Source organism: Pseudochaenichthys georgianus, chromosome 5 (genome assembly GCF_902827115.2).
Source record: "Pseudochaenichthys georgianus chromosome 5, fPseGeo1.2, whole genome shotgun sequence".
NCBI lineage: Eukaryota > Metazoa > Chordata > Actinopteri > Perciformes > Channichthyidae > Pseudochaenichthys > Pseudochaenichthys georgianus.
Window position 1 is genome coordinate 13,649,819 of NC_047507.1, and position 26,529 is coordinate 13,676,347.

At 42.3% G+C, this 26,529-nt stretch overlaps 4 protein-coding genes, 4 non-coding genes and 1 pseudogene across 9 annotated transcripts; 7 read left to right on the forward strand and 2 right to left on the reverse strand.

Moving 5' to 3' along the window:
- Positions 1 to 737: 737 nt before the first annotated feature.
- LOC117446254 (zinc finger protein 554-like) lies at positions 738 to 3,289 on the reverse strand. Of its 2 annotated transcripts, none has more exons than XM_034082332.1 (2): positions 2,911 to 3,289; positions 738 to 1,750 (listed from the first exon to the last, which is right to left on the reverse strand). In XM_034082332.1, the coding sequence occupies exons 1-2, from the start codon at positions 3,089 to 3,091 to the stop codon at positions 831 to 833; spliced, it is 1,101 nt and encodes a 366-aa protein (XP_033938223.1). In that variant the 5' UTR covers positions 3,092 to 3,289; the 3' UTR covers positions 738 to 830. The 2 variants fall into 2 exon arrangements, with proteins under 2 accessions (XP_033938223.1, XP_033938224.1); XM_034082333.1 differs by lacking the exon at positions 2,911 to 3,289 and adding an exon at positions 1,922 to 2,000.
- A 1,040-nt stretch (positions 3,290 to 4,329) lies between these two features.
- LOC117446253 (guanine nucleotide-binding protein-like 3) lies at positions 4,330 to 9,890 on the forward strand. The gene is made up of 15 exons (XM_034082331.2): positions 4,330 to 4,389; positions 4,592 to 4,650; positions 4,823 to 4,966; positions 5,813 to 5,932; positions 6,024 to 6,107; positions 6,197 to 6,332; positions 6,451 to 6,554; positions 7,101 to 7,251; positions 7,389 to 7,476; positions 7,689 to 7,866; positions 8,150 to 8,292; positions 8,494 to 8,630; positions 8,867 to 9,045; positions 9,263 to 9,329; positions 9,415 to 9,890. The coding sequence occupies exons 1-15, from the start codon at positions 4,377 to 4,379 to the stop codon at positions 9,513 to 9,515; spliced, it is 1,704 nt and encodes a 567-aa protein (XP_033938222.1). The 5' UTR covers positions 4,330 to 4,376; the 3' UTR covers positions 9,516 to 9,890.
- Positions 6,858 to 6,994, forward strand: LOC117447451 (small nucleolar RNA SNORA47). Its single transcript, XR_004552229.1, has one exon. It is a non-coding gene; the product is annotated as a small nucleolar RNA SNORA47 (small nucleolar RNA).
- Positions 7,965 to 8,101, forward strand: LOC117447450 (small nucleolar RNA SNORA47). The gene has a single exon (XR_004552228.1). It is a non-coding gene; the product is annotated as a small nucleolar RNA SNORA47 (small nucleolar RNA).
- An 82-nt stretch (positions 9,891 to 9,972) lies between the features above and the next one.
- Positions 9,973 to 12,092, forward strand: LOC139432874 (guanine nucleotide-binding protein-like 3). The gene is made up of 5 exons (XM_071203106.1): positions 9,973 to 10,549; positions 11,112 to 11,254; positions 11,448 to 11,632; positions 11,850 to 11,916; positions 12,002 to 12,092. The coding sequence occupies exons 1-3, from the start codon at positions 10,469 to 10,471 to the stop codon at positions 11,533 to 11,535; spliced, it is 312 nt and encodes a 103-aa protein (XP_071059207.1). The 5' UTR covers positions 9,973 to 10,468; the 3' UTR covers positions 11,536 to 11,632; positions 11,850 to 11,916; positions 12,002 to 12,092.
- On the forward strand, positions 10,929 to 11,029 carry LOC117447452 (small nucleolar RNA SNORA47). The gene has a single exon (XR_004552230.1). It is a non-coding gene; the product is annotated as a small nucleolar RNA SNORA47 (small nucleolar RNA).
- On the forward strand, positions 11,753 to 14,833 carry LOC117446136 (guanine nucleotide-binding protein-like 3; annotated as a pseudogene).
- Positions 12,873 to 13,009, forward strand: LOC117447449 (small nucleolar RNA SNORA47). The gene has a single exon (XR_004552227.1). It is a non-coding gene; the product is annotated as a small nucleolar RNA SNORA47 (small nucleolar RNA).
- Positions 14,834 to 22,260: 7,427 nt separating the features above from the next.
- glt8d1 (glycosyltransferase 8 domain containing 1) lies at positions 22,261 to 26,209 on the reverse strand. The gene is made up of 9 exons (XM_034083640.2): positions 25,880 to 26,209; positions 25,650 to 25,748; positions 25,300 to 25,510; positions 25,046 to 25,163; positions 24,878 to 24,962; positions 24,561 to 24,673; positions 24,276 to 24,442; positions 24,078 to 24,190; positions 22,261 to 22,865 (listed from the first exon to the last, which is right to left on the reverse strand). The coding sequence occupies exons 1-9, from the start codon at positions 25,887 to 25,889 to the stop codon at positions 22,684 to 22,686; spliced, it is 1,098 nt and encodes a 365-aa protein (XP_033939531.1). The 5' UTR covers positions 25,890 to 26,209; the 3' UTR covers positions 22,261 to 22,683.
- Between the last annotated feature and the right edge of the window lie 320 nt (positions 26,210 to 26,529).

Consider the following 26,529-nt stretch of genomic DNA (forward strand, 5'->3'; position numbering starts at 1 on the left):
CCATATTTCAATGGACCACATGAAGCACTGACAATGTGAGATGGCAGTGTTTAGCTGTGCAATTATGTAACAGCACTCAACAAATTCAAATAATGACTAAGAAAGGAGGTAAGTGCGAGGTCAGACTTCTTGTGTACTTCAGTCAAGTCCACAGTTTCAAGCTGCATTTCAGTGGCTTTTTGTTCACCTGAACTTAGTGCCTTTTTTTAATTGCTACATAAAAAAAACTGCTGGCAGTTTTAGTCTTAACCAGATGACATACAGGTTTCATTTGGCAGGCCATTAGTTCTCTATTAATTGAGAAAATGGGGATCATTTCATGTACTGTCTTCTCCTTTTAGGACCTAAAATAAGTATTACAAGAAAGATGTCAAGTCTGCAGATTTGAAACTCAACTGTAGACTGATGAATATGAAATGACAGGTTAGTATTAAGCCATGACCGTGTTAAACATTGTTGCATTTCTTAATGCATCTCAGTTTCAAGGCATATGTGGAAGACTTCATCGTGCTAATTATGCCTAAGGAAAGTCTACATCATTCAGAAAAGTCTAGCTAATAACTCAACTCTGTTAAGAGATGTAATACTCCAGTTACAGGTGAAAGAAATAAGTAGATGACATACTAAACTGGCTAATACAACTTTTGTTGAGGGAATATGGTTCGGAGAAGTGTTAGATAAGAAACCTTCTCTATGAGTTGCAGAATCCCTAGTTTTTTAGAAAGTAGAAAGATAAAAGCCTTTTTTTTTTTATTATTGGCAGCGTTTTTAGCTTTTTGTAGGTAAATATCCCTCATCAATAGGAGTCACAAACTGGATCAACACTAACATCATTGCCCTGAAAAGTATGTTCCCTCGCGGCTATGGGTCTGGAGATGCCTTTTGATTTTGTCAGAGCGGCTGAAGCACTTGCCACACACAGGGCAGCTGTATGGCTTCTCCCCAGTGTGGATTCTCATGTGTACCTTCAAGTGAGCCATCTGTGTGAAGCCCTTTCCACAAATCTGGCAGCGGAATGGTTTTTCTCCCGTGTGACTACGCTGGTGCTCCTGCAGTCTGCCCGAGGAGCTGCAGCATTTCCCACATACTCCACAGCGGTAAGGTTTTTCTCGAGTGTGCACTTGTACATGCACATGCAGGTGGCCAGCATGACTAAACGCCTCCCCACACACCTTGCAGCTAAAGGAAGACATTTGGCCTTGTAGGGGCGATTTTTGATGAGGGCAGTCCACGGCATTGGCTCCTTGATTGCGCATTTGAGAGGCCTGCCCTCTGTTAGCACCAGCTCCATTTCCCTTAGCACCAACCATCTGTCCTCCATTCTCTACCCCAATAATGTCAATGTTGTTCTCATTCGAGCAGTTTGGGTTGACTGGTGCGAGGGGCTGGGCGCCGCTGTTGGAGGAAGTAGAGCCTCTGTGGGCTCCTCCACTCTCCACCTTCACGTGTCTCGAGGACCCCCGAGATGCAGGATCCCTCTCCCTGTTCTCCACACCTTGACTCTGAGGAAGGTTGGATGTGTGCGGGCCTTCCTGGGGATATTCATTCACAACACGTGGGGGAGTAAACATGTTCTCGGGTGTGGCGCAAGAGCCATGACCACGAAGCTGATCATCTCCTTGGATGGGCCGGAGATCTCTTTTATCCTTAATCTGAATTGGGATGCGCTCTTCATGCCCCATGCTGGGACTCCACTCACGACGGGGATGCTCACCATCCTCCTCTTCCAACAGCGCCATGGACGGACGATCTGAGAACACAACACAAGGAAAAGGTTCAGATGAAAATATTCACGTCATTGCTTTTTGGTAAACCACCTCTTCACAACACATATTTTTACATGAAAAATGCTGAGCTGAACTTACTGTCCTGTTAACTTAAACAACAAACACACAAAATATTTTAATTCAGCTTTGCAGACCTGGTCCTTCATGGATGTATGTTTCTATGTTTTCTGTGAGCCCCAACATAATTCAAGTTTCCAACAATATCCGATAGACAAAGTGTTAAGAGTATTTCAACTTTGAATAGAAATATCCAATTGAAATCTGTAACAGTGGTTACGCACAACATGTCTTGGTTGTAACTAAGCTGTCCAATAAACAGTACTGCACTACTGTTTGCCCCAGGATATTGTCTAGCCTCCTGGATCAATTATCAATTAAGTTTCAAAAATCAGGGGCTGCTAAGCAAGACTTTCTCATTTCATGTTTTTAAGTCTTCTACAAAACTGTCCGTGTAAATACCGGGGAAACCCTTGAGATTGTAAGGGTTGTGTACCATTAATCACAGTGGATGTAATTGAGATATTTAACAATTGTAAAGAAAAAAGATAGATGTCAGGTGAAAGTTTATGTAAACATTTTGTACAAATTGGTCTAAATGTAAGAGTACTTGGCGTATTTACACTCAAAATAAATAATGGCACCTTGGGCAACACTTGCAGTAGTTTCAGCCATAAGTTTACTGTGTGGTTAGAGTTGTACTATATTGGAGTAAACAAAAACAAACACTGTGACACAACAAGTGACACAACAAAAAAATGTTTGCCGTTGTGTGCAGTTGTATCTGTCAGATAAATCATGAATAAGAACACTGACTACGTATAAACGCACACTAGTATGCAGTTTAAGCTAAATGCTAAACCATGTATAGGCTAACCTAGCTGGTTGCTAACGAACAAAGGTTGCTACGCGCTAGCCGCTCCACAACAACAGCAGCTAAAGTCAACTAGCCGGCTAAAGTTAACTTGTTTGGAAGTGAGTCAACATCCTTCTGACAGTATTTGGTGTGTTGTGACATTTATTTTTTAGGTGGTCATTTCCCTTTTACTACCAAATGCCACCACAAGACTTGGCAGACTGTAAATAAAGGGGCGCAACTGCACTGTTAGCTTTTTGCGGAGCTAACCTGGCCATATTTCGATCCCAGCGTCTCGCAGCCTGCGTCTCAAATGGTCGTTCTCCCGCTCTCTGATCGCTATCTCCTCCTGGTACTCCAAAATAGTATCCTCGACAGATTTGTATATCTCCTGTGCAGCAAGCATGAGACGCTCAGTCAAAAAGACGTTTAAAAACTGCAGTTTGGTCATTTTCTTGGGTTGCACGGAGCACTCGCTGTTCTCCAAAATGGACCAAAAAAGATGCTCGACCCAATCACGTGACCCGGAGTTATGTCTTCTCCGCTTGCTGCTCCTTCTTCATCGTTCCCCCAAGATTGTCTGTGACCCATCCATGCTGTGACCCCACTGATTGTGCTAGATTTTGGAGTTGCAGAGGCGACGGATTTGGGTTAGTTGCGGCTTTGAATGCTGTAACGTAACACTAATTAGGTCACTGAATATGGTGCTGCTGCTGCCATCACCGTAACAGAAAAAGACAGTAGCCTATAGAGTTTATACTAATGCACTATGACTTTAGAACTCTGTTATTTCAAGGCTCATTGTTCAATAAGGCACAACATGTCAAAGGGCCATGTAATATCATTACATTTGAACGGATGCACACTTTTGTGGTTCTCATGTCAAGCACACCCCCTGTGAACAAGCTTTGATATTATACATGAAGACCAAACAAAGCATTCTGTATCTTATTTTGAAAATGTTCTATCTGAGTAATAAGAAGTCCCAACTACAAACAACACAGTGTGGGAAGTTGGGAACTACATCATTGTCTATACAGGTCAGTTTGTAGACACCATCATCGCAGTATGAGTTCAAGAGAGACTTTTATAAATTGTGTTTGAAAACCAAATTAGAATATTAGCTCACTTCAGGGGCACAGTCATATACATTTTTATATTTAATTACATTTTTATAACGTTTCCCTTTTCTATATTTATTCGACTTTTGCAGGACTTAATAACAAGGGAAGTATTTCAAATGACTTTTTAATGTGAATTTGTAGATTATTGTTTAATCACCAATTAATTAATTAATTAAGTAAACAGGTGGCATGACCTGGAAGTCTGGTTTCCTTGCATTTGAATACATTTCATTTTTATTTGTTTAATTCTTTATTTGTGTTCACATAGTATTTATAGCATTCTGCTCAGTTACCAGCCCTATCTTTTTTTGTGACTCAAACATGTCAAACAAACCAACGTACAATAAATATGGAGATTTACAAGCAAAAAACTAAACAAACAGGAAAACAATAAAAATCTTAATAACATTTTTATAAATATATAAGAATGATACATCTCTGAAATTATTAAAGTGGTTAAACTCTCACGCTTGAACACTTGTACTCCAGCTCGCCAGGCGGCGGGACAGGTGCCGTGTCGCTGACAAAAGCGGAAATGACGTAGCGTCAAATTTGCGCACTGCTCCACGTGTGAGAGCAGAAAAAGCACATTGGCAGATCGACAGCTCCACCATGAAGCGACCAAGTAAGTGCGCACTGATAGCTATGCTAAATGTATATGTAAGCTTATTTAAAAACAACTAGTTAATTCTGTATGATTTGGTTGATTCTCCCAGCTAATAAACTATATGTTGATTGCAAAAAAAACACAATTTGTCAGTCTGCTTTAGCCTCGTTTTAGGGTAACATTGAATGACCGACGCATAACTATTTTTTTTTGTCTTCAGAGTTAAAGAAAGCAAGCAAGCGGGTGACATGCTCCAAACGCTATAAAATACAGAAAAAGGTAAGTGTCTGACTTTTTATAATACTTTCCTGTAAAGATAAAGGTTCGCATGTGTTTACACCATGAGGCCTATGTGAACGAGGCTGCTAACGCTAATGACACCCACATGTCTTACTCGTTTAGATTTTGTATTGTTTTTAAAGGAATTGTTTACATTTTGTTGTGTGTTTAGGTCAAGGATCACACCAGAAAACTAAGAAAAGAGTTAAAGAAGAAAGGAGGAGCAAGCAAAAGGCCTAAGAAGGATCTCGGCGTGCCCAACAGCGCTCCCTTCAAAGAGGAGGTCCTCCGCGAGGCCGAGCAGAGAAGGCAAGAGGTGGGCATCATGCGTACTCTATTATATTCATAATGGAGCTATGTGCCAATATACAAAATCAATTTTAAATTATATGGAATTTGTAGTAAATGCATACACTACAACACACTATAAATAAGACTTGTGTTTACATACTGTGTGCATTTATATCAGCTTTAATGATTAAATGGAGATGCTTTAAGGGTGAAAAATATGATTTTAAAAATGTTGTATACAATCTTTGTCTAGATTAATATAGTTTTTAAGTTGCAATACCACCATTATCTTTTCTGAAGATTCTGTGAATAATGCATCTGAATTTGTTTTGGACTATACATTTGGATTCACGACTTACAACATATGATTGATTTTTAAAATTATACTTGACCAAGTTGACTAACTGTTTTCTGAGCTTTATTTCAAAAACTGGTATGGACACTTAATCTGCTAAAACATTAAAAATAATAATGAATATTGGTTAGTATTGACTGAAAAGCTCCAAGCTATACAGTTGGGTGAGAATAATGCGCCAATAGATTCTAAAAGTGAAACTATGTGCTCCAATGCAACCACCAGGTGGCCCGAACAGTGTGGATCTTTAGAAGACAGTTTGCTCTTATATCACAGATGATTATATTTTTACTAGCCTAAGCCTAGCCTGTTTAAAAACAGTATTGCATGCATAACTTTAATAAATAAACTACCCTACTTAGCAACTTTTTGTTACAACAAGATGGCTGGTACTTGCTCTAGAGGTTTATGGTGTTACTTAACCAGTATTTTGGCAATGTGTACCCCTCAGTTGTTCACATTTGATATAATAGTTTTAAGCGGTTGTATTTATTGTTCATGTTTTCTTTCTTGCAGATTGACGAAATAAAAGACAAAAAAAAACAAGCAAAAAAAGTAGAGCGGGCCCAGAAGAGAAAAAGGGAGAAAGTTACCGGAAAAAAAGAAACGGAACCCAAAGCCAAGAAGCCTCTAAAGGTAAAAAGGCAAACGCTTAAATATTTATTCAGTAACACATGTTGTCACTCAATCACTTAATTTGATTGTTTTGGGTGTTTTCTTTCCATAGGAAGTAGTGGTTGTCGAACAGCCAGAGAAAGAACCCGGCCCAGACAAGGGCTCAAAACAGTACCTTTGCTCTGAATTAAATAAGGTAAAACTTCACAATCCAAGTCAGTGTTTTATTGTAAAAAAAAGGTTTTGACTCGATATTTAACCTGCTCTCCCTTGAATTTCTTTCAGGTAATTGATGCGTCTGACGTAGTAATAGAAGTGCTTGATGCACGTGATCCAATGGGGTGTCGGTGTCCACAGCTGGAGGAGGCGGTGCTGCAGAGGGGAGGCAACAAGAAACTGCTGTTGGTTTTAAGCAAAATAGGTAAATGGACATGAGATTTAAAGTCAAGCACACATACACACTGATGAGGGGTTTGTGGATTTAAATAAGTTTTGTCTGGACTCTAAATGTTGTTTTTTTTAATTATCTTTTGTTGTAGATCTGGTACCAAAGGAAAATGTGGAGAAGTGGATCCAGTGCTTACAGCTGGAGTTTCCAGTTGTGGCGTTCAAAGCATCACAACAGATCCAGCACAAAACAGTGGTAAGAGGTAACATTTTATGTTTGTGATCAATAACGCATGTTTATTCAATTTGTAATGCTTATACGAAAAGCAGTTGATCCAAGTAAAAGGTTGTTGTTTTTTGGCATTACTTTTTCTTTTAGAAACATGTCAGCTTTTGGATGCATTACCCATCCTAGTTAAGTTCAAGCCTTTGTGCTATGGGCATCTAAACGCATGTTTGCTCAAATCCATCTTTTTTACAGCATATTTAAATTCATGGAAATGTATAAGAAGTTTAGAAAAGACTGCTACTAATTTTGTGTTTATACATGATTGTAATCTGGAGGACTGAGAAGGTTGAGCAGCCTGCAGTGCTGCTATAACTGGTTATAGCCTCCTAAAGTAACTCATTAACCACTCAATTCAGTGGCTCTGTCATATAAGCAGAGCTGATGTGTAGTGTGTTTGTGAACAAAACAAAGATATATTTTCCAATAAATGCTGTGATTTACACAGACTATTTCAGCAATAAAAGGAAAAAAACTTGATGATAATTAACATTGTTTTTTCTGTGTCACCATCAGCGAGCCAGGAAGAGCAGGATAGTAGCCTCCAATGAAGTCCTGGACAGATCCCGAGCAGCAGCCTGCTCTGGAAACGGCTGTCTCAGCGAATTCCTGTCAAGTTATGCTACTAAAAAAGAGAATGAGGCTCAACTCAAAGTGGGCGTAGTAGGTAAGCACAATACAAATCGCTTATTTCGCTCTGCGGCATAAATATACTCAACTGATTATAGTCTTAATTTCTTTACATTTTCTTGAAGTGTGTAATCTGAATGCTAATCTTTGATGCAATATCCTCTTTGCCTTCAGGTTTTCCTAATGTGGGAAAAAGCAGTCTCATCAACAGTATGAAGGGGATCCTCGCATGCAATGCTGGAGTCAAGAGAGGCATCACAAAGTGAGTGACAAATTAGCATAAAATGCTAACTCCTAACACAACAAAAGCTTTTTCTCTGGGTTTAGTATCATCGTGCCTATTTAGCAGAATTGCAAACATGTTCTGCTTTAGTATAGGATTATGTCCAAATTGTACAAAGTGATAATTAACTTTCCCCTTTTTTCTTATTTTGTATCCCAATAATGAAATGTTTCCTGTTCCCACCCCATCAGATCCATGCAGGAGGTGCACATCCTGAAGAACGTGAAGCTAATTGACAGCCCTGGCATCATGGCGGCGCCGTCCAACCCGCCAGCCTCCATGGCTCTGAGGAGCCTGCAGGTGGAGGAGGGGGGTGTCAGCGCGCATGAGGCGGTCCGGACTCTGCTCAAACAGTGTGACCACAGCCAGGTAAGAGGAGTTCCATCACTGGAGAGTTTTCTTTTTTAATTGTTGCATTTGTCAGATAGAATTCTGTGTTTTTATTTCCCTTATACATCAGTGTAATCTGGAGGACTGAGAAGGTTGAGCAGCCTGCAGTGCTGCTATAACTGGTTATAGCCTCCTAAAGTAACTCACTAACCACTCAATTCAGTGGCTCTGTCATATAAGCAGAGCTGATGTGTAGTGTGTTTGTGAACAAAACAAAGATATATTTTCCAACATATTAATTTCAGTGTTCTTGTGGTTTCAGATCATGCTTCAATATAATGTCCCCGACTTCAGAAACTCCCTGGAGTTTTTGACGTTGTTGGCCAAGAAGCGTGGATATCTTCAGAAGGGGGGGATCCCCAACGCAGAGCAGGCGTCCACGGCTTTCCTCGATGACTGGACAGGGTGAGTGTTTTCATTTTCTTTGCTGAAGGATGCTTCATCAGTGTGGAAATGAGGACACAACGCAAGTCTGAATAATATGAAGACTTCTAATCCAACTCTGATCCCATCACTGTGGAGGATAATGCAACCATTATAATGTAAAGAGAAGGTAATGCTACTGTATATCAGGCTCACAGAGCTGTCTTTGTTTTGTCTCCTCAGAGCTAAGCTAAGCTATCACTGCAAGGCATCGGAGAACCACGACCTCCCAGCCTACATGTCCGCTGCTGTTGTGGCTGAGATGCAGACCGGCTGGGATCTGAACAGTCTAAAAACGGGCAACGAGGGAACTCTGAAAGGTATTGGGGGTATTTGAGTCTTCTATCAGCAATTTAAAATCGGCAGACCCCTTTTTATTCAATTATAAGGGGCAGAGCATGGGGATTGGATGTAACACTTGGTCTTCTTCATGTATGATGTAATGAGCCACACGGCAGGGGCCATTAATGGGCTTGTAGACCCGTCTGTGTGATGTAGCTTCTAATAACATGTAGTCACTTCTGTCTGTTGACTGTCAACATTTTGGTTTTTTCAGATGTAAAATGTCCAAGCCAAGCCGGCAGTATAGGCTTAACCTCTAAGGGCCCGACTGCAGGCCTACTGAGGGTTGAGGACGTCACTGAGGAAAAACCCCTGCTGAGAGTTGTTGAAATCTCTGTAAGAAAACCTGCTGATGCAGCCTCAGAGAGCGCGGAGCAGAATGATGAGAATCGGGTAACTATAAAAGTGCTTTATTATTCCTTTTAGAGACTACCAGAATACACAGCTGTCTTTTAAGAATGCTAGCTGTCTGGTCTGCTGGAAATGAGGACAAAAAACGCAAGCCTGAATAATATGAAGACTTCTAATCCAACTCTGATCCTGCTGTCTGGACTTTCTGTGTATTCTGAGGTTTGTTGGACTTTAGTTGAACTATCTGCTTTTCTCTCAGCCTGAGCAGACTCCAGAGGAGGCAACAGAGGCAAATGGGACACAAGCAGAGGAGCCTCCTATTAAAAGTAAGTTCTGTTTGAAACTTCATTTTTATTACCAAATGCTTTCCCAGCATTAGCATTATTTTTGATGTCTTGCCTTGTCTTCCAGGAAACCCAGGCCGTGTGCAGTTTGAGTCTGTCCCCGTCGACATGAGCGGCTCTGCGGCTTCAACAGGAGACGCCTATGACTTCAACACAGACTTTAACTGAGCTCTGTCTTCTTTGTGTGGAAGACATGCAGACCTTGATATGTCGGCATTCAAGGACAAGCTGACTGCAAGGCGGACTGTTGGGGTGCCTTTGACTACAAAATGTCAGGCAAAGTTGATTCAGAATGATTTTGAAGTTTATGTGGTTTTGCCCCTTCAATTCTGAATCTGGAAGAAACTGGGACCGTGTCCAGATGAGGACTGACCTTTCAGTTGTTTAGGACAAACGACTGCCCAGCAAATAGACGAAAATATTCCCACACGCGTTCTCCCAGATGTTGTCTTAAATGTCCAGAGGTCATTTGTAATACTATTCATGCTAAATATTGTATATAGACGATGTACTATAAATGTAATAAACCCTTTACAAAGCCTATATCATTCATCACTGCCTCATTCCAAAACCGTGAATTTACAATATAGCAGGTTCTTCTTGTGACTCCTATTTCATTACTCTTTTCAGGAAGTATTACAAAAAAATCATGGACTGGTCTTGCAAATGGCAAATTCTGAAACGCAACAAAATATTTCCTTTCATCTACAAAGGATGACAGATTTTTATACCAGCAAAGCAATTGCCTTTCAATGTTTGTTCAGTGGTCTGCATATAAGGTTATATAATACCTGTCGGACAATACACTGCTGAATTGGTGTTTATAGAAGTCAAATTGATAGGTGGGAGGATCAGAACATTACAAATCCCACTAAATATTTCAGAATAACTTTAAAATGTTGAATGGAAATGCTGCTCTAATATCAAGGCGACTGTCCATATCTTGTCATATAAAGTACATTTCTGAATCATTTTGAACTTATGGAGTTTTGATTAGTCTCTGTTTTTGCCTTTTCTTCAATTTCTGAATCTGGAAGACCTTGGGAAAGTGTCCAGACGAGGACTCACCTTTTTATCCAAGATGTTTTTTCAGCTTTCTAGGACGAATCGGTGCCCACCAAATGGATTTGCATCTATCTGTTGGCGGGGTCAGCGCGCACGAGGCGGTCCGGACTCAGTTCAAACAGTGGGACCACAGCCGGGTAAGAGGAGTCCCATCACTGGAGAGATTTCTTTTTTAATTGTTGAATTTGTTAGATGGATTTCGGTGTTTTCCTTTCCCTTTTTTAAAGGGTAACATGTTTGTGATCAATAACGCGTGTTTAGATCTGCAATTTATAATGCTTATACGAAAAGCTGTTGGTCCAAAGTTGTTGTTTTTGGCATTACTTTTCTATTAGAAACATGTCAGCTTTTGGATGCATTACCCATCCTAGTTAAGTTCAAGCCTTTGTGCTATGGGCATCTAAACGCATGTTCGCTCAAATCCAGCTTTTTTGCAGCATATTTTAAATGAATGGAAATGTATAAGGAGTTTAGAAAAAACGGCTACTAATTTTGTGTTTATACATGATTGTAATCTGGAGGACTGAGAAGGTTGAGCAGCCTGCAGTGCTGCTATAACTGATTATAGCCTCCTAAAGTAGCTCTTACCTCTCAATTCAGTGGCTCTGTCATATAAGCAGAGCTGATGTGTAGTGTGTTTGTGAACAAAACAAAGATATATTTTCCAACATATTAATTTCAGTGTTCTTGTGGTTTCAGATCATGCTTCAATATAATGTCCCCGACTTCAGAAACTCCCTGGAGTTTTTGACGTTGTTGGCCAAGAAGCGTGGATATCTTCAGAAGGGGGGGATCCCCAACGCAGAGCAGGCGTCCACGGCTTTCCTCGGTGACTGGACAGGGTGAGTGTTATTTTTTTGCTGAAGGATGCTTCATCAGTGTGGAAATGAGGACACAACGCAAGTCTGAATAATATGAAGACTTCTAATCCAACTCTGATCCCAACACTGGAGGAATGCACCTATTATAATGTAAAGAGAAGGTAATGCTACTGTATATCAGGCTCACAGAGCTGTCTTTGTTTTGTCTCCTCAGAGCTAAGCTAAGCTATCACTGCAAGGCATCGGAGAACCGCGACCTCCCAGCCTACATGCCAAGCCGGCAGTATAGGCTTAACCTCTAAGGGCCCGACTGCAGGCCTACTGAGAGTTGAGGACGTCACTGAGGAAAAACTTGCTGATGCAGCCTCGGAGAGCGCGGAGCAGAATGATGAGAATCAGGTAACTATAGAAGTGCTTTATTATTCCTTTTAGAAACTGCTAGAATACACAGCTGTCTTTTAAGAATGCTAGCTGTCTGGTCTGCTGGAAATGAGGACAAAAAACGCAAGCCTGAATAATATGAAGACTTCTAATCCAACTCTGATCCTGCTGTCTGGACTTTCTGTGTATTCTGAGGTTTGTTGGACTTTAGTTGAACCATCTGCTTTTCTCTCAGCCTAAACAGACTCCAGACGAGGCAACAGAGGCAAATGGGACAAAAGCAAAGGAGCCTCTGATTAAAAGTAAGTTCTGTTTGAAACTTCATTTTTAATAAAAATGAAAAAAACTTGACGGTAATTAACATTGTTTTTTCTGTGTCACCATCAGCGAGCCAGGAAGAGCAGGATAGTAGCCTCCAATGAAGTCCTGGACAGATCCCGAGCAGCAGCCTGCTCTGGAAACGGCTGTCTCAGCGAATTCCTGTCAAGTTATGCTACTAAAACAGAGAATGAGGCTCAACTCAAAGTGGGCGTAGTAGGTAAGCACAATACAAATCGCTTAATTGGCTTATTTCGCTCTGCGGCATAAATATACTCAACTGATTATAGTCTTAATTTCTTTACATTTTCTTGAAGTGTGTAATCTGAATGCTTATCTTTGATGCAATATCCTCTTTGCCTTCAGGTTTTCCTAATGTGGGAAAAAGCAGTCTCATCAACAGTATGAAGGGGATCCTCGCATGCAATGCTGGAGTCAAGAGAGGCATCACAAAGTGAGTGACAAATTAGCATAAAATGCTAACTCCTAACACAACTCAAGCTTTTTCTCTGAGTTTAGTATCATCGTGCCTATTTAGCAGAATTGCAAACATGTTCTGCTTTAGTATAGGATTATGTCCAAATTGTACAAAGTGATAATTAACTTTCCCCTTTTTTCTTATTTTGTATCCCAATAATGAAATGTTTCCTGTTCCCACCCCATCAGATCCATGCAGGAGGTGCACATCCTGAAGAACGTGAAGCTAATTGACAGCCCTGGCATCATGGCGGCGCCGTCCAACCCGCCAGCCTCCATGGCTCTGAGGAGCCTGCAGGTGGAGGAGGGGGGTGTCAGCGCGCATGAGGCGGTCCGGACTCTGCTCAAACAGTGTGACCACAGCCAGGTAAGAGGAGTTCCATCACTGGAGTTTTCTTTTTTAATTGTTGCATTTGTCAGATAGATTTCTGTGTTTTTATTTCCCTTATACATCAGTGTAATCTGGAGGACTGAGAAGGTTGAGCAGCTTGCAGTGCTGCTATAACTGGTTATAGCCTCCTAAAGTAACTCACTAACCACTCAATTCAGTGGCTCTGTCATATAAGCAGAGCTGATGTGTAGTGTGTTTGTGAACAAAACAAAGATATATTTTCCAACATATTAATTTCAGTGTTCTTGTGGTTTCAGATCATGCTTCAATATAATGTCCCCGACTTCAGAAACTCCCTGGAGTTTTTGACGTTGTTGGCCAAGAAGCGTGGATATCTTCAGAAGGGGGGATCCCCAACGCAGAGCAGGCGTCCACGGCTTTCCTCGATGACTGGACAGGGTGAGTATTTTATTTTTTTGCTGAAGGATGCTTCATCAGTGTGGAAATGAGGACACAACGCAAGTCTGAATAATATGAAGACTTCTAATCCAACTCTGATCCCAACACTGTGGAGGATAATGCAACCATTATAATGTAAAGAGAAGGTAATGCTACTGTATATCAGGCTCACAGAGCTCTTTGTTTTGTCTCCTCAGAGCTAAGCTAAGCTATCACTGCAAGGCATCGGAGAACCGCGACCTCCCAGCCTACATGCCAAGCCGGCAGTATAGGCTTAACCTCTAAGGGCCCGACTGCAGGCCTACTGAGAGTTGAGGACGTCACTGAGGAAAAACCTGCTGATGCAGCCTCGGAGAGCGCGGAGCAGAATGATGAGAATCAGGTAACTATAGAAGTGCTTTATTATTCCTTTTAGAGACTACCAGAATACACAGCTGTCTTTTAAGAATGCTAGCTGTCTGGTCTGCTGGAAATGAGGACAAAAAACGCAAGACTGAATAATATGAAGACTTCTAATCCAACTCTGATCCTGCTGTCTGGACTTTCTGTGTATTCTGAGGTTTGTTGGACTTTAGTTGAACTATCTGCTTTTCTCTCAGCCTGAGCAGACTCCAGAGGAGGCAACAGAGGCAAATGGGACACAAGCAGAGGAGCCTCCTATTAAAAGTAAGTTCTGTCTGAAACTTCATTTTTATTACCAAATGCTTTCCCAGCATTAGCATTATTTTTGATGTCTTGCCTTGTCTTCCAGGAAACCCAGGCCATGTGCAGTTTGAGTCTGTCCCCGTCGACATGAGCGGCTCTGCGGCTTCAACAGGAGACGCCTATAGCCGCGTTCACACCGCAGGACTTTCCCTGGTACTTTAGTTCTTTAGTTCCGGTAGTACCAATAATGTCGCGTTCACACCGCCGGGACTACTCAGTGCCGGGAACTCTTTTGGTACTTTTTAGTCCCTGCTAGAGAGGTGGTACGAACCTGGTGACAAAAGAGTGCCAATTTCTATTCTATTTCTATTGGCTGGGCGAATTGCAAACCACGCCCCGTTAGACTCTGAATTTGTTTTGTTAGGCAGCCATTTTTTTCCTCGCTACAAAACCACAGCCACACCTGAGCGAGTAGTTTTTTTTTTTACTTTAAAGCAGTTATGACCACACGTACTACAACACCGGAGCGGTGGAATGATGAGGAAGTGTCGGCGCTTCTGGCAATTTACTCCAAGGACGGGATGCAGCAGCTTCTACAGAAAGCAGTTCCCAACTCCAAATGTTTTGAGCGATGTTCGCTACTTGAGCTGGGAATCGTGCATAGTGCACACGGATGCCGGGTAAAAATAAAGAAACTCAGGCAGGACTATAAAAAAATTAAAGACCACAATAATAAGAGTGGTAACGATGTTCTATTGTTATTATATATATATTGCCACTGTTTTTTAATACTGACACCTAACTTGCACTAAGCCGTGTCTGCTGCTATATATATTGCCACTGTTACATTGTTTTGAAACTACTTACACTTTATTTTACATTTCACACTGTTATTTAACTTCAATTTACATGCATACGACACACCTGGAACAGCATGATGCCGTTATTGTTATGTCTTGACTGTGCAATAAAACAAACAAACAAACTGGCGAAGCTTTATTTATTGTGTCCCACCCCAAATTTGCAGAATAGAAGAATGTGAGAGCAGACGGGTGTCGGTGGTTGAATTTATCAGAAACACAAGTCTTACACACATAAACACAAGTAATTTATCATGTCATTTGTTTTAGATAAATAAGGGAAAAACACCAAACAAGGGTTGATGTCCTTTTCCAAAATCAGCCTGAGGGGATAATATATAATAAATACATAAAGATAAAGTCCATTGTTATAATGGGGTATTTTATTTGTAAATTACCCTTATGAACTCCATGTCTGAGGTCAGAAAGTAAACAAACGCCTCATACAGCGGATGGGCTTTATACCCCCCCGTGTAGTTCTTCTCTCGTTTTTTTGTTGTACTCTCCGTGAAGTGGTTTTGCGGCCTACCGGTAAACCCAGAGAAGAAGAAGACGAAGTGACGTCAGCGTAATCGTGCCTCAGGGAAAGTACTGCGGTGTGAATGCGATTGGCACTAGCCCCCTGGCGGATTTAGTGCCGTGGTACTTTAGTGCCGGCACTAAAGTACCGCAAGTCCTGCGGTGTGAAAGCGGCTTATGACTTCAACACAGACTTTAACTGAGCTCTGCCTTCTTTGTGAGGAAGACATGCAGACCTTGATATGTCGGCATTCAAGGACAAGCTGACTGCAAGGCGGACTGTTGGGGTGCCTTTGACTACAAAATGTCAGGCAAAGTTGATTCAGAATGATTTTGAAGTTTACGTTGTTTTGCCCCTTCAATTCTGAATCTGAAAGAAACTGGGACCGTGTCCAGATGAGGACTGACCTTTCAGTTGTTTAGGACAAACGACTGCCCAGCAAATAGACATGAAAATATTCACACACGTGAGCCCAGTGTGCTCTGATTGGACAGCTCGCTGCTGCGAGGAGCTGACATTGTCAGCTGGCTTACTGGTGTGGTTTCCTGAGAGACAGCAAGACATTGCGAATGGACGCGGAGGGGGCTGCAGCAGCCCCCCCATCTGCGAGGCTCCACTAGCAATGTCCAGAGGTAATTTGTAATAATATTCATACTAAATATTGTATATAGACGATGTACTATAAATGTAATAAACCCTTTACAAAGCCTATATCATTCATCACTGCCTCATTCCAAAACCGTGAATTTACAATATAGCAGTTTCATGCTATGTTCTTCTTGTGACTCCTATTTCATTACTCTTTTCAGGAAGTATTACAAAAAATCATGGACTGATCTTGCAAATTCTGAAAGGCAACAAAACATTTAAACTATTTATTTTCTTTCATCTACAAAGGATGACAGATATTTACACCAGCAAGGCAATTGCCTTTCAATGTGATGTTTGTTGTTAGTGGTCTGCTTATAAGGTTATATAAAACCTGTCAGACAATACACTACTGAATTCCTGTTCATTTATAGAAGTAAAATTGATAGGTGGGAAGATCACAATATTGCAAATCCCACTAAATATTTCATTTTAACTTTGAAATGTTGGATGGAAAGGCTGCTCTCTACTTCTAAGTCACCCTCTCTAATGTCAGGGTGATCTTGTCAGGCAAAGTAGATTTTTGAATCCTTTTTGACTACTCTGTTTTTACCTTTTCTTCAATTTCTGAATCTGGTAGACCTTGGGACAGTGTCCAGACGAGGACTCACCTTTTTATCCTAGACGTCTTTCAGCTGTCTAGGACAAATCAGTGCCCATCAAATGGACTTGGATCTGTCATCATGGTCTAGTGCTCATGCCCACTGACTTCTTCTCCCAGAAGTTGTTAAAAGATTACCCGTCTTAAATGTCCGGATGTCATTAGTAATGTTCATGTCAAATAATGTTTATAGACAATGTAATAAACCCATAACAAAGCCTAAATATGTTACAGTCAAATACAAAACCTTGAATTTACAATATAGCAGTTTCATGCTGTTGCATCCTTTGAACAGCGTTTTTCCTGTGACCCCGATTTCATACCCGTTTTCAGGAAGTATTGCAAAAAAAACTAGCATGATCTTAGAAAGGGCAAATGTTGAGATAACTACAAATATAAATGATAAAAATGTAACTATTTGTATTTATGTACTATACAAAAGGTGACAAATATTTACACCAGCAAGGCAAATGCTTTTCAACGTGTATACAAATCCTGAATGAGGGGATATGAAGCATGGTAACATTTGCTTATTCTGCATATAAGGTCATATAATAATAAGTTCAACCTGTAAGGCAATACAGTACTGAATTAGTGTTCATTTAGAAGTCAATGTATAGGTGGGAAGAATCAAAATATTGAAAATCCCACTAAATCCATATTTGAGAATAACCTTAAAATGTTTGATGGAAAGGCTGATCTCAACATTGACCTACGGATCTTAATGTGTGCAATTTATTATAAAACTACTTATACACAGAAAGTATTTCATTGAGGTTTCTGCATGGCTAACAGTTACAATTCAGATTGCAGTGATAACTGATAGGAATGTAATTGAAAAAGGGAATGAGGTAACTGTTTAACCACCTAGGATTCAAATAAAGTAAATTGGTACAAAGTTGCATGTAAACAAAGCGATAATTACGTATGTAACTACGGTTCTATGAATACTGGATGACCGCCAGAGGCGGTGCTTTAGCACTGGATATCTTCCGTCTCGCGCATGCGTAGCTTGAATATTTATATCAACAAAGTCACGTGTGACCTCATATGACCCCGGAAGGCATAAGTTCCGGTGTTGTCAACGAGTTCAGTCCTATGGAATCTTCTCGCGGAAACACGAGATTCCGAGTGACCAAGAAACTCTGGCGGTCATCCAGTATTCATAGAACCGTAGTTACATACGTAACTATCGTTCTATTTCATCCTTACTGACCGCTAGAGGCGGTGCTTTAGCACTGGATGACCTATACCAACAGAGTCACGAGGAAGTCTGAATACTCCCCCTGCTATAAGGATGGCCTAGGCTGACTCTGCAGGAGGACCACACCCAGCGGATGAGGGGCAGCAACATTCACCCTGTAGTATCTGGCGAATGTGCTCTGGGATGCCCATGTGGCCGCAGCACATATGTCCTTGCACCTTAGGGAGAAACGCTGTGTTCGGCCATAAGGTGACACCTGAGCCATCCGAGTTCCACCTCAGACACGAGCTGTTCACGGACAAGGCCTGAAGCTTTGCTGAGGTGATGGCAAGAAGGAAAGCAGTCTTAGCTGAGAGCCACTCCAGTTCTGCCTGTAACAAAGGTTCAACAGGAGGCGAGCATAGGGCATCCAGCACCAAGGGCAGGTCCCATGTAGGGGCCCTTGGGCTATTCGGGGGTGCGAAGCCTCAGAGCTCCCCCTTAAAAAGAGGGATACCAACCTATGGCTCCCACTGTGCTGTTGTCAGCCCTTGTGTGTTGAGCTGATATAGCAGCCACATACACCCCGACGGTAGCGGGACACCGGCCGTCGTCCAGGAGGGACTGCAGGAACTCAAGGGTCGTAGGCACCGAGCAATATACTGGGTCCTCATTTCGCCCTTGGCACCAGTCAAAAAAACAAAACAGTTTCCACCTGTTTTCGTACTGCCTACGAGTAGATGGTGCCCTGGCATTTGAGAATAGTCTTCCTGACAGGCTCTATGCAGTCGCTCAGCAGTGGGTCGGGTCCTCCAGTGGCCAGACCCACAGCTGGAGGCGGCAGGGGTCGGGGTGCCTCCAACTGAGACAAGAGGTCCTTCCTGTTGGGGAGACGCCAAGGCTTCCCACAGCAGAGTCTGTGCAGCAGATGGACAGGCCCGCACCTAGCTGGGTTAAATAAGGAAGTTTAACAGGACAGCCTAGCCAGGCGGCTCCTGCTAGAATCAAGCAACACGCCTACCAGGAGCAGGGGCGAGAACACTGCCTTCACTGGTTGAGTTGATAACGAATTCCAGATGCAGCGTAACCGGGAGCGGGTGCAAGAACACAGCCTCCACTAGCTACCTGCTGAACGTAAAGAGTAGAGCAACGCTCCTACTCGCCGAACACAAAAGGGATGTAACTACACCCATGTTATCAGCAGAGGGAGCGGGAGCACTACCTTCACCTAGCTGGGGGAAAAAAAGAAGTTTCAGCAGGACAGCCTATCCAGTCGGCTGCTGCTAGAATAAAGCATCACGTCTACCAGGAGTGGGGGCGAGAACACTGCTTTCGCTGGTTGAGTGACTGTGTCCAGAGCCACCCCAATGAAGGTTAGGCTCTGAGAGGGGTTCAGACAACTCTTCTCCATGTTCACCATGAGGCCTAGCCGGGCGACATGAGAGAGGAGAGCCGTGTCCTGGATCGTCTGTAACCGGGATGGTGCACAGATTAACCAGTCGTCTAAGGAGAGGGAGAGTCCGAATGGAACACCCTGAACTGGAAATGACGGCCTCTGAAGGCAAAGCGAAGAAACTGCCTGTGATGAGGCACAATAGGCACATGAAAATAAGCGTCCTTCAAGTCGACGGACGTGAACCATTCCCTCCTGGCCACGGTACGAAGAACGCTGTGCTCAGCAAATGGAAAGGAAAAATCTTTAGGAACTTTGGCGTCTTTGGGTACTATAAAAGCGCTATATAAATCCAATATATTATTATTATTATTAACTTGTTGAGTCCCCTCAGATCGAGGATTGGGCGAAGTCCACCGCCTTTCTTCCTTACCAGGAAGTAGGTCGAGTAGAAGCCCCCGGGCTGTGAGATGGGGTCCACAGGCTTGATTGCACCCCTGGCAAGGAGGACTGACATCTCCTGGTTTAGGGCGATTTCTTTTGCCAGGTTGCTTATGGTGGTCATCTTGACCCGGCTGAAGACTGGGGGCCAGCATCGGAACTGACGCTTGTACCCTTGCACCCAGGGGTCTGAAGCTTGAGCTACCCGGTAGTTGAGCTGCTGATGGGAGAGATAACCAACAGCCGGCCCCAGACCCTCGCCCCCCGGCCTCTGGCTCTGGGGGGGCGACGGTTAGGCACCGGATACCGAGGCTGCCTTGGGGGCGAGTTAACAGGACCGTAGCGGGCCAGCCCCCTCGTGGGGCGCTGAGGCCCATGGCGGGCACCGGGGTGAGCCGGTGGACGGAGAGTCCTACATGTCTCTGATAAGGGTGACTGTGTCAGCCAAACCTGGCGACGAGTCTGAACGAGAGTGGACATCAGGCGCCCAAGCTCTCTAGACATCAGAGCGAATGCCTGTAATGAGGCGTCACTGAGGCTGGTAGAGGAAGCGTTGTATGTCATCCTTATTGTTGTTCTGTTGTTTTTATGTTACATGTGTAACTAATGTCCTGCAGGTCACCCTTGAAAAATATAATATAGTATAGGACCATACCTATATAAGGCATATATATACTTTTTATTTTTCAAAATACCAAACAGATCATGCTGATGGGCTGATTCTGTGAGAACAGCACCATCTACAGGCCTGCCATATGTACTACAGCGTCTCCAGCGCTTTCGAACGGCAATGTCCGTGGCTGTCTCCTCCTGATTGGTGGAGTTGGCCCAATAGCCGTAGCACCACTTCTGTGACGTCATAGAAGTGTTCAAATCTGGATCAGTCTGTATCAGATCCGTTGCAGCCCCTTTTTAAGAGATTTGGGTATAGAGGAAAATAGAGAGGGTTGTGTTTTCTGACACTTGGTGAGTTCCCTGGAACACCGGGGACACATATTCATGTATAAAAGACGTACACAAGTGCATTTTGCATGATAGGTCACCTTTAACTTTGAGCGAGAGCACTCAGTTAACTGGAGGATGGAACAGGAACCAACTGTGTGCAGGGAGAGGGGAGTGGAAACACTCTCTTCACTAGCGCTGTAGCAAGTTAACTTTGAGCGAGAGCACTCAGTTAACTGGAGGATGGATGCACTTTATATGTCGTTGCCACTCCTTGCATATCATGTATTTTGTTTTTTTACCATGTTTGTAAAATGTAATTTCCTAATGTTTTATGTGAGGGAATGGAAAGTAGCTCAAAGCTAAATCTGGCACTGTTACGCTTGACATATAAGTGTTCATTACAGTGCATGTCCCTGTCAAATAAACGATTAAATAAAATAACCAATTGTGCGCCGTGAGAGGGGAGCGAAGACACTCTCCTCACTAGCGCTGTAGCAAGTTAGCTTTGAGCGAGAGCCCTCTGCTAACTGGGGATAGAACAGGAATTAATTGTGAGCTGTGAGGGGAGCGGAGACACTCTCTTCACTAGCGCCGTAACAGTTAGCTTGAACGAAAACACTCCGCTAACTGGACGATAGAACAGGTAAGGAAACAAATGTATGCGGTGAGAGGGGGGCGGAGACACTCTCCTCACTAGCGCCGTAACAGTTAGCTTGAACGAAAACACTCAGCTAACTGGACGATAGAACAGGCAAGGAACCAAATGTATGCACCACTCCGCTCCTCCGCTCCCTTCACTGGCTTCCGGTAACTGCTAAAATTCACTTCAAGACACTGGTACTTGCGTACCATGCTGCGAATGGATCTGGCCCTTCTTACATCCAGGACATGGTTAAACTGTACACCCCAGCGCGTGCTCTACGCTCTGCATCAGCCAAACGACTCGCTGCACCCTCGCTGCGAGGGGGACCCAAGTTCCCATCAGCAAAAACACGTGGGTTTGCTATCCTGGTTCCAAAATGGTGGAATGAGCTCCCCATTGACATCAGGACAGCAGAAAGCCTGCACATGTTCCGGCGCAGACTGAAAACTCATCTCTTTCGACTCCAACTCGAGCGATAGAATTACTAACAAATAACTGCTAACAGAGCACTTATATACTAATAAAGGACTGGCTTATCTATAGCCAGTTGAGTAGCACTTGAAATGTTTGGCTCTAAGAAACCTGATGTACTTATATGATTCTGTTTTCTTCAAGGTTGTGTCTTCCTGGTCAAATGTACTTATTGTAAGTCGCTTTGGATAAAAGCATCAGCTAAATGCAATGTAATGTAATGTAGTGAGAGGGGGGCGGAGACGCTCCCTTCACTAGCGCAGTAACAAATTAGCGAGAGCTCCCGGCTAACTTGTACACAGTTATCTCATTAGCTTGAGAATAGATTGTACAATCAGCGATAAATGGTAGCGATCTCACCGGCTGACGTGCAGGAGCGTCCGCTCTTTACCGGTCCGGAGCTCCTAGGGTCCAAGCGGTGAACACCGCAGTCCCCTCCCTTGGGAGGGCGGACAGCTAGCTCGTCGCAGCCTTTGGAGGGCGAGCGTTTTCCTAGCCCGCAGCTCCGAGCGAGACGATCACAAGACTACAGGTAGCGATAAGCTAGAATCTTAATTTTCAATTAGCTAGCTTGGCTTCTACTCAAAAAGTAGTAACCTGCGCAGCGAGAAGATGAAAAAGGACTGAACTCGTTGACAATACCGGAACTTAAGCCTTCCGGGGTCATACGAGGTCACACGTGACTTTGTTGATATAAATATTCGACCTATGCATGCGCGAGACGGAAGATATCCAGTGCTAAAGCACCGCCTCTGGCGGTCAGTAAGGATGAAATAGAACTCCGTAAAGCACCACTCCTTGGACTGCCTCAGTTATACATCGTAGTCTTGGCAAATCTCATTACTGCTGTCTGGGAACAACGCATTCATATTTATTTATATTTAAAAGCAATCTAAGGGCACTAGGTTTCTGGACCAAACCATGGGCAGTATGTGTGTGTGCTCTAAGCAGTTATAGGATGCAATTGGTATACAAAAAAGGAAAAATGTGCATTTAGTGAAGGTGAGAGAACACAGGTCCAGATGTTTGACTGGAGCCCAGGGCTGGTTAGTGAAAAGGCCTTATATAGTTCCTGAGGTATTGCGAGGCGTGATCCTGCTGGGACCGGGCGGGCTTGGCTGCTCAACAATTTTTTCAGTCTTCTGCGTGTTGACGGACTGGATTGAATTTTCCTGTGGGGTCGGGTATGAACCACTTGTCCCACACGTCAGAAAAGGAGGATGTTCTCTCCCAGGGCTTGTAGTGTCCATTCCAGTGGAGGAGTTTGGCAGCTCTCACAAACTGTGGGGAGTAACGGTTTCCAGCACCTGTAGAGCCTGAAAATACAAGTTTTAGCCATCATATAATAATATAATATAACAATGTCAATACTGTTGATTGTATTTGGTGTCAAAAACGTTTTAAATGTTTAACTTTTAATCTGAAAACGTCCTAAAGAAAAGTAGTATAATTAAGGCAAGGCAAGTTTATTTATATAGCACCTTTCAACACAAGGCAATTCAAAGTGCTTTACAAAAAACGAAAGACATTAAGACAATGGCATTTAAAATCAGTCATTAAAAAGAAAAGATAATAAAATAAACATTAAAAGAAAAAATACATGGATAAAAGTTACAGTGCAGTTTAAGATGTGAATAGTTCAATTAAAAGCAGCGGCAAAAAGAAAAGTCTTTAGTCTGGATTTAAAAGTAGTCAGAGTTGCAGCGGACCTGGAATTAAACTGACCAGATGCTCATACAAAAGACACTGCCTCAACAAGTCTGTTAAAGGAATAGTTAAACATGTTGGCAAGTTCAATAATTTCCAAGAGTTATCGGGGAAGATGGAAACCACCATCGTATATCATTTATATATAAGCTTCTCAAGCACAAGTCTTGGGTGTATACTCATATGCCAAGTGATACACTTAACTCAGGATTTGATTCCATTCCCTAAAGTAAACCATACATTTTCTCACATTAAGACGGTAGGTAAGTTACTGAAAAAGATGACACAATTTATCAGACATAAATCTACCAGTAGGTGTGTAGACTATGAAAAGTGCATAATTCCTTTTTTCTTTGTAAAAATAAAACTTAAACATATTTTGTTTTAAAATGAAATTGAGCTCATGATAGCCCTTTCTTCTCTTGCCATTTTTGCACACGGTTTTGATCTTATCTGTTCTCTTCTCACCCATTGCATTTTCTGACTTGGGGAAGCAAAAACCTGCCACATCTCCACTTTAAAACATGATTGTTATTCCGCAATTTATAAAATGTTCCCTGTGGCTGGCACATCTTTGCACTTTGATCCAGGTAGTGACATAGGAATAAAATGAAGTCAAAAGAAGATAATGCCCTCTTCTGTTTAAAAAGAGTATCACAACTCATAAATAAATGAATTTTGCTGTCTGTATCACACAAACCTTACAGAAAAAGAACAATTGGAATTGTTTGTGTGTAAAATCAATTAGATCTACAACCGGGGCTTCATTGAGAAAAACCCCTAATGTTCAAGTGTCCTATCAGTGAGTAAGCAAAACCTACCAAGGTGCCTGACGTGCCACATCGGGTCGATCATGGAGTGGCGTTTGTAGAAAACAATGAGGAGTGGAGGGGTGGTGATACTCTCTGCCAGCGAGTTACTGTACAGATCCTCCCTGAAGAAACAAAAGCAGATGAGCAAACAGAAAGACTCCACTAGCCTTTCATTAATCCACCCTCTCCCCTGTGTGAGTGACGTACTGTGTGTTCAGCTCCATCCAGTGCTCCAGCTGCTGGGTGACGTTCTGGTTCCTCCACTCCGTCAGGTTGGCGATGATGACCCCGGGGTTGAAGGAGCATGTGTTAGCCCTCATGCTTAGCTTCTTAATAGCGTCCTTCTTGAAATCCAGGAAACCTATATAGCTATTCTATTGGAGAAAATACATTATAGAATCAAATGTTGGCAACTTCGTATAGAAACATTCCACATAATGATACTCTTGGAATTGTTTTACATAACTGGAAAAACTCCAAGAGATGGCACACCTGATTTCCAGCCCCTCGAACGAAACCCTTAGAAGATGCTGAATCACAGTCATTAGAAAATGCAGCTGCGTGTCCTGGTTTGAGGTTACTTTCATAAAGCTCCTGAATGTCCCCTGAGATCCAGAAGAACAGCAAAATTACACTTTTGATTCACTTATAGAGGAAATTTTTCTGACTGCTTTGGCATGTATAATTACAAAAGTTAATGATCATAATAAATGCATTAAAACACATTTTTCTGAATGCAAAATGGCTGTAAAATAGTCCTTTACACGTTTATGGCCAAGGTAATATCCTCCTTTATGGTGGCGTCTTACCTTGTACAATAATATCATCATCCAAATAGATAGCTTTCTCTGCCTCAGGTAGGTATGCAGGTAGATAATATCTGGCAAAGGTCAACTGAAAAAAAAGACAGATTAACAATGTTTGTAACTGACAAATATTCACAGTAAAAACTGTAATAAAACCTTCCTTTGGCTTACCGATTTGACAGCTTCCAGAGTCTGAGGATCTTTAGATATCTTCCCTTTGAGGAGCTCAGGCTTGAAAATAACAATCTTATATTTGACATTTTTTAGCCGTGTCTTTGTAAGCCACTCACTGTTGACAAGGAAGAAAAGGTCAAGTTAGACAATTCATATTTTCACAAGTTCTCTTAGCTTAACTAAAGACATCTGCCCAAAGCAATATAATGGTATGCAGACTGTAGCAAGACAGACAGGTGCCATTGTCTTACTTTAGGTGATCCACCGTGTCATTCAGAGTCACTATGGTAAACACAACATTGGCTTTACTGTTCTGGTAAACACTGTTCATGGCAGCAACCACCGCCCCCAATCTTTCCTCAGCAGCAGTGATGAGGACAGGGATCTCCTCTCCTTTCCTCACTGTCTCTAGTCTAAGGTCTGGAGACACCTCGGATTCAAAGGGAAGAACTATCCCTGCATCTGCATAACAAAAGACACATTTTAGATTTCGCACTGAATTAGTTTGAAAAGATGTTCAAACAACAATATATCTGATATTCTGAGGCAAAGCTACAAAGCTGATATGCAATACTCTTCACCAAATAATAAATAGACATACCTGGATTTTCCAAATGTAAAATGTCACTTAGGTTGAGGAGGTTTCGTTCAACTATGATCAGGAAGGCAACAGCAAGCAGCACAAGGATGATCAAGTTTACTGAAAAAGAGATTAGCTGATTGTAATGATAGCTGTGGTGCACAACCCAATTAAACAGTGGCAGTGTGGTAAATGTGGTAGCCAGTTTGCGTATGTATCCATTTGTATTATGCTCCTCTACACTAACTCACCTCTCTTCATTGTCACGAAAACGGCCAAAAAATCAAATAATTGTAAGAAACCTCAGAGTTGATCTGAGTGCAGCCCAGGATGCATTAGCTGGCTAAAGAGGACTGAGATAAACGTGGATCTCTGTGTTAGGTCCACATCAGAGCCGTATAAGATCTCTGTATACGGCTCTGGTCCACATAAAAACACACCGGGACCTTCAGCAAACTAGTAGCTTTTTAACGGTGTCTTACTTTGCTTACATTTAGCAACAGAAGGTTTAGTTTTTAAGAAAGCAGGGAGGACAGCAAAAGTAATACACGCTGAAGCCAAACTGCCAACTCAACAGCAACAAGTTTATTCGCCAGCACAAATGCACATAGTGATAGCTGCCCCTGCGTTTGCCTGATTGTAATTGCATTAGCTTGCTGTTTCCAATCTTTACAGAAATCATTGTGAATTTAATTTAGTGCGTTGATATCATTTAGTGACTGGGAATACAAGTTCAACATTTTATAATTAAATATGCATAGGTTTACGTCATGAGACATATTGACTAAAGGTAATGTAGTCAGGCAAAGCTTTTCACTACCACCAAATCAATTGTGTTCAAAACGCGGCGCACTTTACCCATGGATGTATAATGGACTTTACCCATGGATGTATAATAAGG

Bases quoted from the DNA above. Each gene is read 5' to 3' on its own strand.
- LOC117446254 (XM_034082332.1), bottom strand. From the start codon at position 3,091: ATGACCAAACTGCAGTTTTTAAACGTCTTTTTGACTGAGCGTCTCATG. The intron at 1,751-2,910 runs GTTAGCTCCGCA...TTGTGTTCTCAG, and splicing joins TGGGATCGAAATATGGCCAG to ATCGTCCGTCCATGGCGCTG.
- glt8d1 (XM_034083640.2), bottom strand. The intron at 24,963-25,045 runs GTAAGCCAAAGG...CTTTTTTTTCAG, and splicing joins CTCTGGAAGCTGTCAAATCG to TTGACCTTTGCCAGATATTA. The intron at 22,866-24,077 runs GTAGGTTTTGCT...TTGTATTTTCAG, and splicing joins GTGGCACGTCAGGCACCTTG to GCTCTACAGGTGCTGGAAAC.
- LOC139432874 (XM_071203106.1), top strand. From the start codon at position 10,469: ATGGATTTGCATCTATCTGTTGGCGGGGTCAGCGCGCACGAGGCGGTC. The intron at 10,550-11,111 runs GTAAGAGGAGTC...TTGTGGTTTCAG, and splicing joins AACAGTGGGACCACAGCCGG to ATCATGCTTCAATATAATGT. The intron at 11,255-11,447 runs GTGAGTGTTATT...TTGTCTCCTCAG, and splicing joins TTCCTCGGTGACTGGACAGG to AGCTAAGCTAAGCTATCACT.
- LOC117446253 (XM_034082331.2), top strand. The intron at 7,252-7,388 runs GTAAGCACAATA...CTTTGCCTTCAG, and splicing joins ACTCAAAGTGGGCGTAGTAG to GTTTTCCTAATGTGGGAAAA. The intron at 9,046-9,262 runs GTAACTATAAAA...CTTTTCTCTCAG, and splicing joins AGCAGAATGATGAGAATCGG to CCTGAGCAGACTCCAGAGGA.